Consider the following 15085-nt stretch of genomic DNA (forward strand, 5'->3'; position numbering starts at 1 on the left):
GACCAAAACCAGGAAGGGGGGCATGAAGAAGGCAGCACGAGAGCCACCCCAATCCCCGGGAGGGGCGCGGAGGCCAGCCGGGGGCCCCTGGGGGGCTTCCTGGGTGCCAGGGAGGGGGCTGCCACCACAGAGAGCCCCCACGCTTAGTTCAGGTGAAGCCCCAACAGGTTGCTGCACAGAGACGGAAGAGGAAGAGGAGGAGGAGGAAGAGGCCAGAAGCAGGAGCCCCCCCTCCTTCTGGGGGTGGGGGTGGGTGATTATGGGAGGAGGCCGCGTGGGGTGGGCGGGGGCTGCCCTGGGAAGGAGGAGACGCCTCTTCCCTGCTTTGTGACACGACCCCGAAGGTAGAAATGGGAAGGAGGGGGGGCAGCTGGTCCTCGACTTACAACAATTCACTTGGGGACCGTTCTCAGTCCTGGCGGCCCAGAGAAAAGGGACTCACGGGCGTGGCTGCATCCCCGTGGCTTCCTCTCTGACAGCTCCCCAAGCAGAGCAGAGCTTGAACAGGGGTTGGACTAGAACAGTGTTTCTCAACCTTGTCAACTTGAAGATGTCCGGACTTCAACTCCCAGAATTCCCCAGCCAGCGAATGCTGGCTGGGGAACTCTGGGAGTTGAAGTCCGGACATCTTCAAGTTGACAAGGTTGAGAAACACTGGACTAGAAGACCTCCAAGGTCCCTTCCGAGTCTGTGTGGGAGGCTGGGCCCCCATCCCGCCTCTCCCGCAGCTTCCTCCTCCCTCAGACCGTTCCCCCTTTCCTCTGGGCCCCTCTCCTTCGTTTCCTCCCACCACTCGTCCCGCGGCGGGTCTGGGCCAAAGGCGGGGGCTGCCTGATGCCAGGCGCCTTGGGGCGAGGCCCGGCGGCCCCAGAGACGGGAAGGCAGTCTTGGCCATCCTGGTGGGCGAGGGTTGGGGGGAGACTCCGGGGGTCCTCAAGTGGGCAGGGACCAGCCACTGGCCTCCAACTCTGCCCCCATCTCACCCCCCCCACCCACTTTGAAGAGGGCCAGAGACTCTTCCTGGGATGGGAAGAGCCCCTCCCTCTGCTGACTCTTTTTTTTTGGGGGGGAGGGGGAGCTCGGAGGTGCAACACGGAGCCACATATTTTTTTAATTTGGGGTAATTATCCCCTCGGAGGGAGGGAGGGAGGGAGGGAGGGGGGCGGGCAGGCAGCCTCTCGGGATGGGAGGCAATTAAGGGAAGATAAATTTCATTCCCGCCGAGCAAAAGCTGTCAAACGGATGAAGCAATTTCTTCGTTCCCCATTTGAAGTGGGAGCTTTGGGTCATGCCTGGTTTACTTGAAACGGTGCCAGCCCCCCTCCAGCGGCTGCTGCTGATCCTATCGGCTCCCCCCCCAACCCCCGCCCCTGCCAGGGCACCCCCGCCAGCCACCACACCTGGACGCCCTCCAGAGCCTCCCCAGACGCTACACAGAGACACAGAGAGGGAGAGGAGGGAGGGGGCTGGAGGGGGGCAGGAGCTCCCAGGGACCCAAAGGATGGACGGGGGGGGGAGCATCAGCAGACGACTTGCTTTGCAAGCAATAGCAGTTAGACTTATATACCGCTTCATAGGGCTTTCAGCCCTCTCTAAGCGGTTATAGAGTCAGCATAGCAAGCGACCTGGGACCCTCCTCTGCCCCAGAGAGGCCGCTCCCTCCCTCCAGGGGTGTGTCTGCAGCTTCCGCCAGGAGCTCCCCACACCCCCCTTTCCTCCTCCTCCTCCTCCTCCTCCTCCCCCTCCTCCTCCTATGCCCAGGACACAGAAGGGCGGCTTTCTGGCAGACATCTCAGTCCCAACTAGGTAGCATTATCAGTGCTAGAAGGGAGGGGGCTTTGCAGTGGAGCCTATCCCAATGGGCACAGACTTCTTCATCGCCTTGTTTTGGGGGGGCTCCATGCCTGCCACCCCTCCACTCCTGACCTTCGGCTGAGACGGGCACTGTGCAAATTGCCTGCCCGCACAGGGGGTGCCTCTCTCTCTCTCTCTCACTGGGGCTTTGGGGGCAGGAGGGGAGGAGGGGGCTCTTCAAAGGGGCCAGAGAGCATCTCCCCAGAGCTAAAGGACCCTGCATGGGCTGGGGGGCTCCTCCGTCCTTTGGGGAGCACAGCTGGAGCCTTCGAGGGGATCTTTGTGGGTCCAAGCAGAGCTCGGTCTCGTTAGTTGGGGCTGTGCCCACCCCGGGGGTCCCAGCAGAAGCGGGAGAGGGGCTGCCCCGTCTTTCTCCCCCAAGCCAAGAGCCACATAGGTCCCTTCCTTGGATCTGCAGGGCCTCCCAGCCCCCTCCTCTTCCCTCCAGGACAGGCCCCCAAAGCCAGGAGGGAGAAGGGGGGGGGCTTGGTCAAGGGGCTCCTTCCCTCGAAGCCTCCCTCCAAAGGGGGCTGGCAGGAGGAAGGGACACGCAACCAGAGGCCGGAGAGAGACGGGGGACCCTCTGACCTGGGCTCTCTCTAGAGCGAGGGGGCCCTGGCGCTTCTTCTCTGGCCAGCCCCCCCCCCTGTCCCCCGAGGGGGGCAGAAGACGCCCCCCCTTCCTCGTGCAGGTGCTGGCAGGAAGGCTGCCTCCTGCCGTCATCACACCTGTGCAGGAGAGGCGGCTTCCCGTCCCCAGCCAGGAGAGCCCCCCCCCTGCTCCATTGCTGCCTGCCGGGCAGCTTCCTTCCCCGTCTACCTGCACAGCTGCTTCCTTCCTGGAGGCTTCCACCCCCCCCCCCACGCCTGCCCCATCCCCAGTGGGGGCTCCTCTCTCTCTCTCTCTCTGGGCTCCTCGAAACAAGACAGAACAGACGTCGCTTCACACCTGGCTCCCAAATTACAGCACGCTGGAGCTGGGCCAAGACACGCTGGCAGAGCCCCAGCCCCAACGGACATCAATTACGGGGGCCGACAGGGACTCTTCTTCACAGCACCCCCCCCCAGCCCTCCAGCAGCCCCGGACCAGACTTCCGGGCGGGTGGGGGGAAGCAGAGATGGATTGCTCCATTCCACCTCCTCCCTGCTCCAAGGCCCCCTCCAGCCGCTTCCCTTTGTGCTGACCCAGAGGGAGTCCGGCAGGTGACGGGCTCCCTTGCGCAGCCCAGGGTCCCACTTTGGAAAGGGGCTGGGGGGCGACCCCAGGGATCTTGTTTGGGGAGTGGGCGCTCCCTCCGTTGCCGGTCAGAATCCCAGGACCCCCTGCCAGTCTCTGTACACCCAGCCCCGTTTCAGCTGCCCGGCTGGAGCGGAGGCACCTGGGGGGCATGGGGGTGGGGGCAAGGAAGTGGCAGGACAGCAGCCCAGTGGGGTGCCGTCTGCTGCTGGGATCTCCACGCTGGCCTCCTCCTCCTCCTCCTCCTCCTCCTCCTCGCAGCCCCCCCTCCGGCTGTGGCGTGGGGGGCTGGGGTGGGGAGGGGGCTGCTGGGAGCGTGATGCAAGCCATTTGGAGTGAGGGGAGGGCTGCCAAGGCAAGCTGTGCTCTCTAAACAAGGGAGGAAATGACCGGAGGCGCGGCATGCCAGCGAGCCCCCCCCTCCGCCCCCCTCCCTCGCACACGCAGCAGCGGCCACAGAAGGAAGTGGGGGGGGGGGTGTTTCATGACACAGAGCTGGATGTCAGCGGCTAAAAGGTCGACGTTTCCCTGAACAGCCTCCTCCTCCTCCTCCTCTCCATGACTTCATCGGGTCCGTGCGCAGAGAGAGGATTCCCGAGAAGAGCAGCCCGGGGGGGGGGGTCATGGGGGGAGGGAGGGGCCCGCTGCCCCCGGCCTGACCTTGTCCGAGGACTTCTCCACGTAGCAGGGCTCCTGGGGGGCGACCAAGAGCGGGACGAAGCCCGAGAGCAGCCGGTCCTCCTCCAGCCCCAGCTGGGCCAGGTCCTCCTCGTCGGGGTCCTTGTAGAGGGGGACCTCCGACTGGTTCACCGTGGTCAGGATGTTGCAGAAGCCGGCCAGCGTCGCCCACACGTCCACCCAGGCCCTGCGGGGGGGGGGGGAGAAGAGGGGGCTCTCAGCTGCTTCGGGGGGGGGGGGAGAGACCCTGCGGCCCCCCGCCCCACCCCTCTCTCAGTGCTGCCCCCTATCTGCCTGCTCAGCCCAAACCAACCCCCGTGGGCAACTTTCTAGTCCTCAGGGGGTCTGCGTTCTTTTGCTTCTGGTTTTAGGAAAGACACCCCCCCCCCAATGCTGAATGGTGGGGAAATAAGGAAAAGGGATTTTGGGAGGCAGAGACTCCTGCAAGGCTGAAACCTTCGGACATGCGGGGGGGGGGGATGGAGAGAGATAGGGAGGGGGGAGGTCTCCAGCACAGCAGAGGCCAAAGTGCAGCCACTGACTCACTTCGGACAGCTGGAGGAGAAGGCATGTCCCGTCCTTGGGGGTGGGGGGGGGCAGCATTGCAAAGAAATGGGTGGAAGCTTCAGTCCCACCCAGGCCCGGAAGGAGGGAGGGAGGGAGGGAGGGAGGGAGGGAGAACCCACCGGTGTGCAAGGAATGCGGCCCAAACACCAGCATGGATGGATGTGTGTGTGGGGGGGGGGGCAATGCCAGGGGACCTGGGGCAAGGGAGCTGCTCCCTCCTCTGCCCCCCTCCAGCACTGCCACAGAGCCCTTGGGGCACTTTGCCTCTGGCAAAGCCCTGGGCACAGGGGGGAGGGGGCAGCTTCTGCCACCTGGCTGTGGGCAGGTGGTGAGTGAGACCCTTTTTCTGACCAAGGGGGTGGACGGAGGAGGAGGGGGGCTCTGGGGGCTGGGGCATGGCTAAAGAAAGGCAGGGCAACGGGGGGGGGGGACACCTACCAGCAGCCCCAGTGAAAGGGTGGGGAGGGGAGGGAAGAGGAGGCAGAGGGGGCTGACTCTGAGCTAACTTTCTCTGGGACAGCCTTCCAGCCAGACCCCCCCCCCACAAGCTGCTCCAGGTGGAGAATCTGCACTCATTTATTTGATGGAAGAAACATGCGGGAGGGGCGTGTGTGTCTGTGTGTGCGTGTGTGTGTTGGGGGGGGAGATTTGGGGCTGACACGAAACATCTTGCTGGTTTCCCGAGGGCCCTGGGGAGGGGCTGGGTCGATGGCCATAAATCAAACCCTAACGCTTCATCTGCACACCCGGGGGGGGGGGGGGCTGGGACCACTGCCCAAGCTGCTGGCAGGCCAGGCCAATGGGGGGGGGGGGGGAGGTTTGGACAGTTGGGGGGGGAGGCAGGAGAGGAGGAGGAGGAGGAGGGAGGCTTGGCTGAAAAGCACCAGGTTCAACCCCTCCGTCACTCCTGCCCCCTCCTCCCCCCCAAGGCCATGACTGGACCTGCTGAAGAGACCCAGCCGGAGCCACAGGCTGCCCCCTTCCTGGGGACCCCACCTGAGAACCAGGGGCAGGGCTCCTGCCGAAGACCCATCCCCTCAGGGTCCGTGAAGTGGGGGATGAGGGGCTACGGATCCCTCGCTTTCCCCTTGGCCTGGAGGGCCCAGCGCTGGGCAGCCGGTTTCCCTCTCCCCTTGGAGGGGGGGAAGGGGGCGGGCATAAAGTGTCTCCTCCACTGAGACGGGCAGGGGGGCAAGGTGGCCTGCAGGCCCAGAGGACACCCTGGGCAGCTGAGGGGGGGTGGGGGGTGGGAGGGACCCAGAAAGCTCCAGGCATGTCCAGCCGGCCCCCCCACCTGCCAAGCCTCCTGGCACCCTGACGGGGGGAAGGATCCCCTCCCCGGTCCCCCTCCCGCTCTCCCCTCTTCCCCTGGCCTTCTGAGCGAGCCTCCCTTGGCCAGCATGGATGTGGGCAAGGCCTCGATGCCACCCCTGGGCCTGGAGCGGAGAAGCCCGGCTGGGTGGGATTCGGCAGCCGCAGTGCTGGGCAGGCAAGGCCGAGGAGTGACCTTCCCTGCTCCTCTCCAGGGCCAAGAGAAACCTTGAGCCTCCCCCCATCCTGCAAGGATGCCAGGGGGAGGGAGGAGAGTGGCCGCCTTTTGGCTCACCCGCCCGCCACCCCAGAGAGCGGCTTCCCTCCGCGGCAGCCCCGGGAAGTGCCTGCTTCCCTCGTGCCCCACACCTGGCGTCCAGCAGTGCCACCGCCTGCCTGCCTGCCTGCCTGCCTTCCTCCCGGCGCAGCAGAGGGGGAGGGGGAGCGGAAGGGGTGGGGGGGGGGAGGCAGGCCAGGCCAATTAGGGAGATGTGCAGCCGGGCGAGGGGGGGGGGGGGCTCTGCAGCGGCTATGTTTCCCATTATGTAACCCTGGTCACGGGCAGCCCGCCAGGCTCCAAATGAAAAAGAGACGCTGGCTTGGCACGGCCTCCCTTTTCCTATCCTCATCCAGGGTCAGCGCAGTGTCATACAGCTGCAGAGAAAGCTCCGGGGATTAAGCCCGGGCAGGGCTCCAGCGCGAGAGACCCGGGTTCAAGTACCAGCTGAAAGCAATAAACCCACGGCCGCAGCTGGGCTGGGCTTGGGGGCCTCGGAGCCGTGCTGGCTCCCTGGGAACCCACTGCCAGCCCAGGAAGGGGGGTGGGGGGAAACGGGGCAAGCGCCCTCTGCCAGGGCTCTGCTGGGCCGGCTGTGGGGTGGGTGGGGGGAGTTCCTGCCCCTCGCCCGAGAGGCCCCCAGCCCTCCCCACCGCCGCCTCCTTTGGCAGGAGTGGGAATGGGCCCCGTCAGCCGAGCAGGAGCCGTGGAGCGCCTGGGTTCTGCGGCCTATCTGGAACCAAAGCGGGGGGGGGGGGGAGGAGAAGCCCACCCACCCTTCCACCCATCAATGATGGCCCTGCAAGGGAAGTGAAGAGAGCAGCCAGGCAGCTGAGAGGAGCCCCCCCATTTGGGAGGGGGGGGCGGCTGTGCCAACACCTGGGAAGAGGAGCAGGAAGGCCTGGGCACTGCCACCCCTGGCACCCCTCCTGTGCCCACTCTGGGCCTGAGCGGCTGCCCAGGGGGGGGCCACCGATGGCTCCCAGGGGAGGGCCGCAGCCCCCTTCCCTCCCTGCCTCCTTCCCAGCAGCCAAGGGAAAACAGACCCCCGTCCCCCTCCCCAGAGGGGCCCCGGCACTTCCTGCGTGCGGCTTCCATTTCCTCGGCCAAAAGGGGGAAAGGCAAAAGAGGGCAGTGAGGAACGGGGGGGGGGGAGCCGGAGGGGGACAGATCTTCCAGCTACGCTGCTCCCAAGGAGGGGGAGCCCTAAGCGGGGAGGGGGGGGGTCTTCTGCCCCAAAGGCAAGAAGGGGAGGGGCTCTCTCTCAGGACCAGCCAGCCATGGATGTCCCGGGGGGGGGGGGGGGGGAGGCAGTGCTAAGAACCCCCTGGCTGATCCATCTGAGTTTGGAGAGACCAGGTTCCCCCCCCCATTTACGCAGTGGGTAACACAAAGGGTGTGAAAGTGGGGAAGGGCCCCTTCCTTCTGGACCCTCCCCCCGCTCCCAAGGGCCCCCCCCAAACGTACGGTGAGGGCAGCTCCAGGGCGCTGGGCGGGGGTTCCAGGTGTCCGGGTGCCCGAGCATCCAGTCGGACCAGACCTTGATGCTGGGCAGGAGCTCCTTCAGGTCCGGAGGGAAAGCGGAGACCTTGATGTCATCGTCCTCGGGGTCCCCCTGGGCTTGAGCCGCTGCCGGAAGGGAGGGGACAGGTCAGAGTGGGGGCCCCCACCGGCTCCCCAAGGCAGCACACAGGGAACCCCAGCACAGCCCCCCCCCAACACAATGGAAAGGGCCCCCTTAGGACAAGCGGGGGCTCTGGGTTGACCCAGGAAGCAGCAGCCCCCCCCCCCCCCCGCAACCCCTTTCCAGGCTCCTATTCTCCCCCCCCCTCCAATAAGTGAGCCCAGCCTCACACCTGCCTGGGTCAAGGGGGGGGGGCACTGATTTCGGAAGGTGTCTTTTTGGCTGGCATGCAGGCAGTCCTGGACTTATGACCAGCCATGACCCAAAATTATGTTGCTAAGTGAGTCAGCTGGACGTTGAGCAGAGCACAGGGCAAAGTGTGCCTCCCCAGCGGCCTCTCCCCCTCAGCCCCATCCCCATGCCAGGGAGAGCTTCCTGGGGGTGAGAGGGGAGCCGGAAGGAGCCCTGGAATCCCCAAAGGCTTGGAGGCTGCTCCTCGCCTTCCCCTGCTGGGGGCCAGGACCGGGCGGGGGCTGAGCGGCATCTCCCCCTTGCCCAGAGCCATGGGCCTAGCGGTAAGACGGGGTGGAGGAGTCCTGGGCACCTGTGGGCTCCCCAGAAGGACGGAGCCAGACCCTCAGCCGGTGGGCTGGAGGGACCCAGGGAGGGTCTCCTGCAGGGCAGCCTTACCTAGAGAGACGTCTTGCAGCAGGCGGGTGCAGCGCTTGACCAGGAGGGCGAACATGGCGAGGCCCAGGGCGCAGGCCTGTTCCTGGATGACGGAGCGGCAGTCTTGCGGCAGGCCCTCTAGGAGACAAGCAGAGCTGCAGGGAGGGAGGGAGGGAGGGAGGGAGGGAGGGGGCCAAGCCCACCCCACTGGGCCTGACCCGCCTCACCCATATAGGCTGTCAGCCCCCAGCTGCCCAGGAGGGAAGGGGAGGAGCCCCCCACAAGGCCCTGCCCTGCACCCCAACCCCCGCTGGCAGGGTGCCCTATTGTCTTGGGGTGCCTGTCCTAACCCCCCGGACCCTGGCCAAGGAACTGTCTTCATAAACCAGCCCTGCCAGTTGCAATGAAAGTGGCTTTTGTTTTCATGCAGGCTGGCAAAAGGGGAACGGGGGGGTCAGGAGTAGCCTCGCCCCAAAGGCAGTGGGGCCCCTGTGCCCTTAAGTGGGGCGGGGGGGGGGAGATAGGAGAGGGGGGGCCTGGCTGGGGACTCTTGCAGCCGAGGGGTCAGGGAAGCCCCAGCACCGTCCCCCCAAACACGGCCTGAGAGGGGGGGGAGCTTTTATTACGACAATTGCTGCTGACTTGGCCAATATGGGCTCAAAGAAGCCCTCGAGAGGACCCCAGCCATCCAGGCCACACCCGGCCCACGGGGGCTCTTCCAGAAGACCCCGTGAAAACATTTGGCTTCTCACCCAAGAACTTCTGTTAAGAACCGAGAGAGCTTTTCGGATGAGAAGCCAAGGAGAACAAACCAAAACGTCCCGCTGCCTTTTGGAAAAGGCACCACCAAGTCAAGACGGGGACCGTTGTTTCCGTGCAGACAACGAAGCAGGAGCCCCTTCAGGGCCAGGAGAGAGCGAGGGGACGGTGGCCACAGGGACCTCCCACCCCGGGGCCTCCTTCAAACGGCCTCCGTGCTGAGATTATCAACCACCCGACAGACTCCCAAGACCCAGCATTCAGACACTCAAGGTTTTCGGGGCGGAAAGGCGTGGAGGGCTCCCGAGGAAGAGCTCGGGAGACAACCAGCGACTGGGACAGGGGCTTCCAGAGCACGACCCCGGTGGGGCTTCACACAGGCTGGCAGCCTCCCCTGTTTGCACGGGTAGCCCCGTGTGGAGCAGGCTGCAGCAGCCAAGACACCGCCTGGCCCTCAGTGGGGTGAAGCTGCAGGAGCAGCTGGGATCCAAGGACCATCCCAGGGCCTCACTCCAAAGAGGATCAGGGACAAAAACAGGAAGGCCGGTGGCAGGAATTGTGTCCAGTCTAGGAAAGAGGAGGAACCAGGGGGGACAGGAAAGCCTCTTCCCATATTTGAGGGGCTGCCACAGAGAGGAAGGGTGGGATGTCAACCTCTTCTCCAAAGCCCCCAAAGGCAGGACAAGGAACCACGGAGGGAAACTGGGAGATTCAAACTGGAAATAAAGAGAAACTTCCTGGCAATGAGGACAAGAGCAGTGTTTCTCAACCGTGGCAACTTGAAGTCTGTGGACTTCAACTCCCAGAATCCCCAGCCAGCTATGCTGGCTGGGGGATTCTGGGAGTTGAAGTCCACAGGACTTCAAGTTGTCAAGGTTGAGAAACACTGGACTAGAGGACCTCCAGGGTCCCCGCCTCCTGGCCCCCAGCACGAGGGGTCAGCCCTTTCCATGCCGGGGCCTGGGACGTCCACCGGGCCCGTCGTCCAGGCTGGGGCGCCGGCCGCGGCTCTGCCAGGCTACCTGGGCCACGAGAGGCTCCCGGTTTCCCAGAGAACAAAATATTGGTGGAAAACTAAACCGACTGTCGTCAAAAGTTGTCGGGTCTCAGGAAATGGATCGGCCGGGAGAAGAAGGCCGCCATGTGGCCGGATGTTATGCGTTTCTAATTAGCGCTATACATCTTTCAGCGGAGCGGCCGCCAGCCTCCGCCTGCTGGGAAACAGAGCTCGGCCGGCCTTGTTATTGTAACTGTCAAGCGGCTCCGGGAAGAGGGAGGAGCGCTTTCGGCCCTGCCAGCAGGGGGCGCCGGAGGCACCTCTCGCCAGGGAGGAGGAAGGGGCAGAGAGGGGTGCCTGGACCAATCACGACCCCTCCTCAGCCCCAGGCTGCCCCTTCCCCGGGCTGGGCTTTGCCTCCTGCAGCAGGAGGGGGCCGATAGGGGTCCGGGAGGAAGAAGGGGAGGGGGAGTCCAGCCAGGAGCATCTTCTGCCAGACAGCCCCCCCCCAAATAACAGAGGGACCCGAGACCGGATCTCAGGCAAGCAGCAGCAGAAGACCCAAGCGATCCAAACAGAGCCGGAAGGACCCCCACCCGCTTCCTCAAGCCCCCTACCATTCCTCAGAGGCCTTTCTTTCTTACAGCCCCCCAGTGTTGGAGCGCTGCTTCCTTGTGCTTTGGAGAAGAGGCTGACTCCCCTCCTCTGTGGGGCAGCCCCTCAAATACCGGAAGGCTGCTATCGTGTGTCCCCCCCCCCCCCGAGTCTTTCTCTTCCCTAGACTGGCCCAGGCCAACTCCTGCAACGGTTCTCCTCCGTCTCCTTCAAGCCCATCGCTGCTCTTCTCTGCACCTTTCCCAGCAAGGGAGATGGGAGGCAGTGGGAAGAGCAAGGACTTGGGGCGCCTGTGACCCCATGGCACCCCTCACAGCCTGCAGGAAGCCTCCCTCCCAATGGGGGCACTGCCCGGATGCTGGCCTATCCCCCCCCCCCCCCCAACTCCAACTCTCAGCTCCGGGCCTGAATTCTGCTCTGACCTCAGCAGGAAGCAGCTGCAGTGGAGGGATCCCTCCTGGCACCATGGGGAGGGTCTGCAGGGGAGGGCCCGAAAGCCCCTGGAGTGCCTCCCCCCCAGCCCTCCCTGGGGGCTGCACCCCCCTCCCCCCATGGCTTCCTCTCTCACCCCCCGCCCTGGCTGCCAAGCGTCAGCAACCCTCCAACCTGCCAGCGCCCACGTACGGGCCGGCCTCTGGTGCGCAGGGCAGGCTCGGCCTTGGCAACGGAAGCAGCGCAGGCTTTTCCCGGAAGTATCTGTGGAATGAGGCTCCCATTTTTAGAACATATTATTCCCAGAAATTTCCTGAAGAGGCTCCTGGAGGCAGCCGAGGGGACGTTTCCGCAGGCGGGGAGGGGAGAGGGACGCGACGGAGAGGGGAGGGCATCCGCAGCCCTGGGTGCCAGGGGGCCTCTGTGCCACCTGCGGGGGAGTCCCAGAGGGAGGCCCTGGGCCCTTTCGGTTTTCTTTTCAAAAGCTGGGCTGCGTTTGGGGGGGGTGGGGGGCTGACCCAGGAGACCAGCGTTGAGCGTTTTGAAGAGCACTGAAAAAAAAGGGAGAACCCCTGCGGAATTCCCACGGTCACCTGATCAAAATCCAGGCCTGGCTCGTATTTATGACGGTCGCTGGGTCCTGGAAGCCGGTGATCCTTTTTGAGACCATCGGACAAGCAAAGTCAACAGGGAAGCCAGGTTTACTTAATGGCCAGGATTCTCACTTACCGACTGCAGCAATTCACGCTCAACAACATGAGGCAAAACACATTTCACAAAACATTTCACAAATGTCTCACTTAGCAACAGAGATTTTGGGCTCGATTGTGGCTGTAGGCTGAGTACTGACCAGGGGGGTGGATAACAAAGGCTCCCTCCAGCAGGAGAGAAAAACGGATCGTTTTGGAAAAGGAGCAAATGCATCAAAGTTCCCAAGGGAGCATCAGCATCTTGAAGGGGGTGGGTGGGTTTCCCTGCAGAGAGGAGGGGTGCAACTGGTGTGTGCCATTCGCAGCCCCCGAAGCTTTCAGAGATCCCCTCTGCAAAAGGGCTCCGCTTGGCAGGTTCTGGGATGCAGCTGGGAAGCCTCTCCCCTCTGCCCCCCCGCACACCCCCTTCCTTAAAATGCCAAGGCCCCTGTGGCCTTTTGGGCCTGGGGGAGGCTGGGTGGGATTTCCCTGAGTTCTTATGCACGCCCCCCTGCCCCCCCATCGCTTTCCTGCCTTTCTAGCTCTCCCAGCAGCCAGTTGGGGGTTTCCTTGCAGACGTTTCATGGCCCAACTAGGGAACGTCATCAGTGCTGGAAGGGAGAGGAGGAGGAGGAGGAGGAGGGCTGTGGGTCCTTGGGGCTCTCTGAGCTGGCACAGGAGTCATGAGCCAAGTAGGGAAGGTCACCAGGGATGACCAGAGGGCACCAATCCTATTCCTACCACCTCCTCCATCGTTCTTGCATTGACTGTTTGCAGGGACTTTGGCTGTTTCCATCTGGTGAGCCCACCTGAGGAGGGGAGGGCCGTGGCCTTGTGCACCCCTCCCTCCCTCCCCAGCCCAGGGCAGGTCGGGGCCTCTTGACACTTCAGAGGAACCGCAAGAGCCGTTCTGTGGCAGCATCAGCAGCAGCAGCCGTGGGCTTCCCACGCTGCCTGCCTGCTTCGAGTATCGCTTCCATAAAGCCTTTCGCTTTTGGTTTCAATCTCTGTGGGCTCCCCAGGTTCCCCCAAAGGGAGGCGGGGGGCTCTCCGCAGAAACGCCAGCCCGGCAGCCGTGAGGGCCCCTGGGCACCGCAGACAGGAAGGTGCCCGGGCCTCCCAGTCTTCTGGGGGCCTTTTATGCCCACAGGCAGTGCTGGGGGGAGGGAGGGGAGCTGCTGGGGAAAAGCCAGAAGGAGACGGGTGCACTCTGCCTCCCCCAGATGAGGGGCACCCGGGCATCCAGGTGCCTGTGCTGTGCCCGTGCCAGCTCTCCTGGCTACAAGGAGGGGGGTAGTTTTGGGGGAAAGGGTTAGGGGCCTGGGGCCTGGAGAGGAGGGGCAGCGAGGTCTTGCCAGTGGAACTCAAGTGAAGTCTCTGCCCCCTTTGGGAAAGAAAGCACCCTTGTTGCCCCCCACCCCTTGCCACCATGGCCCAGAGTCCCCGGGCGAAGGAGTCCTTCCAGGGGTTGCCAGGTGCAGCTCAGGGCTCCCTAGGGCAGTGTTTCTCAACCTTGTCAACTTGAAGATGTCTGGACTTCAACTCCCAGAATTCCCCAGCAGTGGTTAGGACAGTGTTTCTCAACCTTGTCAACTTGAAGATGTCCGGACTTCAACTCCCAGAGTTCCCCAGCCAGCATTCGCTGGCTGGGGAATTCTGGGAGTTGAAGTCCAGACATCTTCAAGTTGACAAGGTTGAGAAACACTGCCCTAGGGGGCCATGGAGGGGCCAGGGCAGCATTCCGCTCCGCACATGGGCAGGAGCCCATGGAGGATCTGCCGGCTACCTCCAGGCGGCCGTCCCAAGCTGGGTTTCAGTTTCGGGCCCTGACCAGCAGCGCTGAGCCTCTCCTTCTCCCCCCTCGGCAGAGTCAAATATTTTCCCCTAAATTTAACGCCAGCCTGCCTGTGTTTGGAAACTCCCGGAGCCCATGCTGTACGGTTTACTGCGCTGGAGAAGGTGCCAGCAGAGAGTTTCAAAGGAAGGGAAGTGTGTAAATGTTTCCTCTCAGAGGCTTTTTCCAATGGGATCCACGGAGGGGAAAGGCTGGAACTAACTAAAACATGATTAGAAACTGCTCCCTCCGAAGAGGAGGACGGAAAAAGATGGAGGAGGAGGAGGAGGAGGAGGAGGAGGAGGAGGAGGAGGAGGAGGAGGAGGGGAGGAGGAGGAGGAGGAGCGGCTGCCACCCTCCCTCCCTCCCTCTCTGCTGGCCAAATGGGCACTCAGGGTGACTGGCACGCAAGTGCTTTCCCACCCAAGCTCTTCGCCAGGAGAGAGGCCTCCCCCCTCTCCCCCCAGGCCTTCGCTCAAGTGCCCAGGCCAATGGCCGGCAGCTCAGAGGGCCAGGCCTCTCCCCAACCATCCCTCAGGGGTCAAGGTCAGGCAGGAGCCCCAGAGGCACCCGGGCACCGACCACCGGCTGCCCCCAAGAGCCTCCTGTGAACACCCCTCGGCCTCTGGGGCTGGGAAAGGGCACCCTGGCCCCGATCCTTCCACGCTTGGAAGGACACGAAACCTTTTCATTTCATTTTGACGCCCACCTTCCAAGCTTTCCTCCGTCCCCCCCCCGACAAAAGGTCTCCTTCCTCCGCAGAGCTTTTCGGGGCCTCCTGTGGCATTTTGGGGGTGAGCGGGGCACAACGTAGCAGTGAGGAGGGGGAGGCGGCCTGTGGCTCTCCCGCTGCATGGCACCCCGTGCCCAGCAGACTCCACTTGGCTGAGCCTAACGCATCCTGGGGAGCTGGGGGCCACCTGGGGGCCCTGTCCCTCTCCCCCTGGGTGGGGGGGCGTGGTGGAGGGGCCAGAGGGCCGCCGGATGGGAGTTTGTGGCGCTGCTGCTCCGTGCCTTGCAGAGGGCTTGGCTGTGGGCTGGAAGACACATGTGGAAGGATGAGGGGAAAAATAAACAGGCAGACAAAAGAACCAGGCTCCCTGCCAACCCCAACCGAGCAGCTTCCCGGTGCTTAAAGGCTTACAGGCTGAGAAAGCGCAGAGGCCTTGGAAGGCTTTCTTCCCCGGCCAGGCCCAAGGGCCCAAAGGCTGCAGGACGGGCACCCTGGAGGGGGGCATCTCCCCCTGCCTTTGGGAGAAGGGAGGGGGACACACACACGGACCCCGTTCTGCAGCCGGGAGCCCCAAGTGGGCCCCCGCAGGATCCCCCAGAAAGCAGCGAAGGCTTAAAGCCCGGGGGGGGGGGGAAGCCATCCTGGGGGCCTGGGGGGGAGAGAGGGACCCTCACCTGCTCCCTCCTCAACCTGTCCCAGCTGGCTCTCAAGCGGTGGCCCTCCGGGGATCCAGGGCCAGAGAGAGCCAGACAATGCTGGGGAGGGGGGGGGGCAGAGCCACCCTGGGTTCCTGACCAGGATGGCTTCCAT

The 15085-nt window shown here is 64.1% G+C and overlaps 1 protein-coding gene across 1 annotated transcript in view; it reads right to left on the reverse strand.

Annotated features, from left to right (window-relative positions):
* The window catches only part of SMG6 (SMG6 nonsense mediated mRNA decay factor), a 55841-nt gene that overhangs the window by 14375 nt on the left and 26381 nt on the right, over positions 1 to 15085 (reverse strand). Inside the window, 4 exon segments of the mRNA XM_087702807.1 lie at positions 3751 to 3955; positions 7391 to 7424; positions 7427 to 7552; positions 8238 to 8354. Of these exon segments, the coding sequence (XP_087558933.1) occupies positions 3751 to 3955; positions 7391 to 7424; positions 7427 to 7552; positions 8238 to 8354 (482 nt within the window).

This window comes from Thamnophis sirtalis, unplaced genomic scaffold, assembly GCF_051295495.1.
Source record: "Thamnophis sirtalis isolate CommonGarterSnake01/CBP01778 unplaced genomic scaffold, rThaSir2_p1.2 scaffold_17, whole genome shotgun sequence".
In the NCBI taxonomy this organism is placed as follows: Eukaryota; Metazoa; Chordata; class Lepidosauria; order Squamata; family Natricidae; genus Thamnophis; species Thamnophis sirtalis.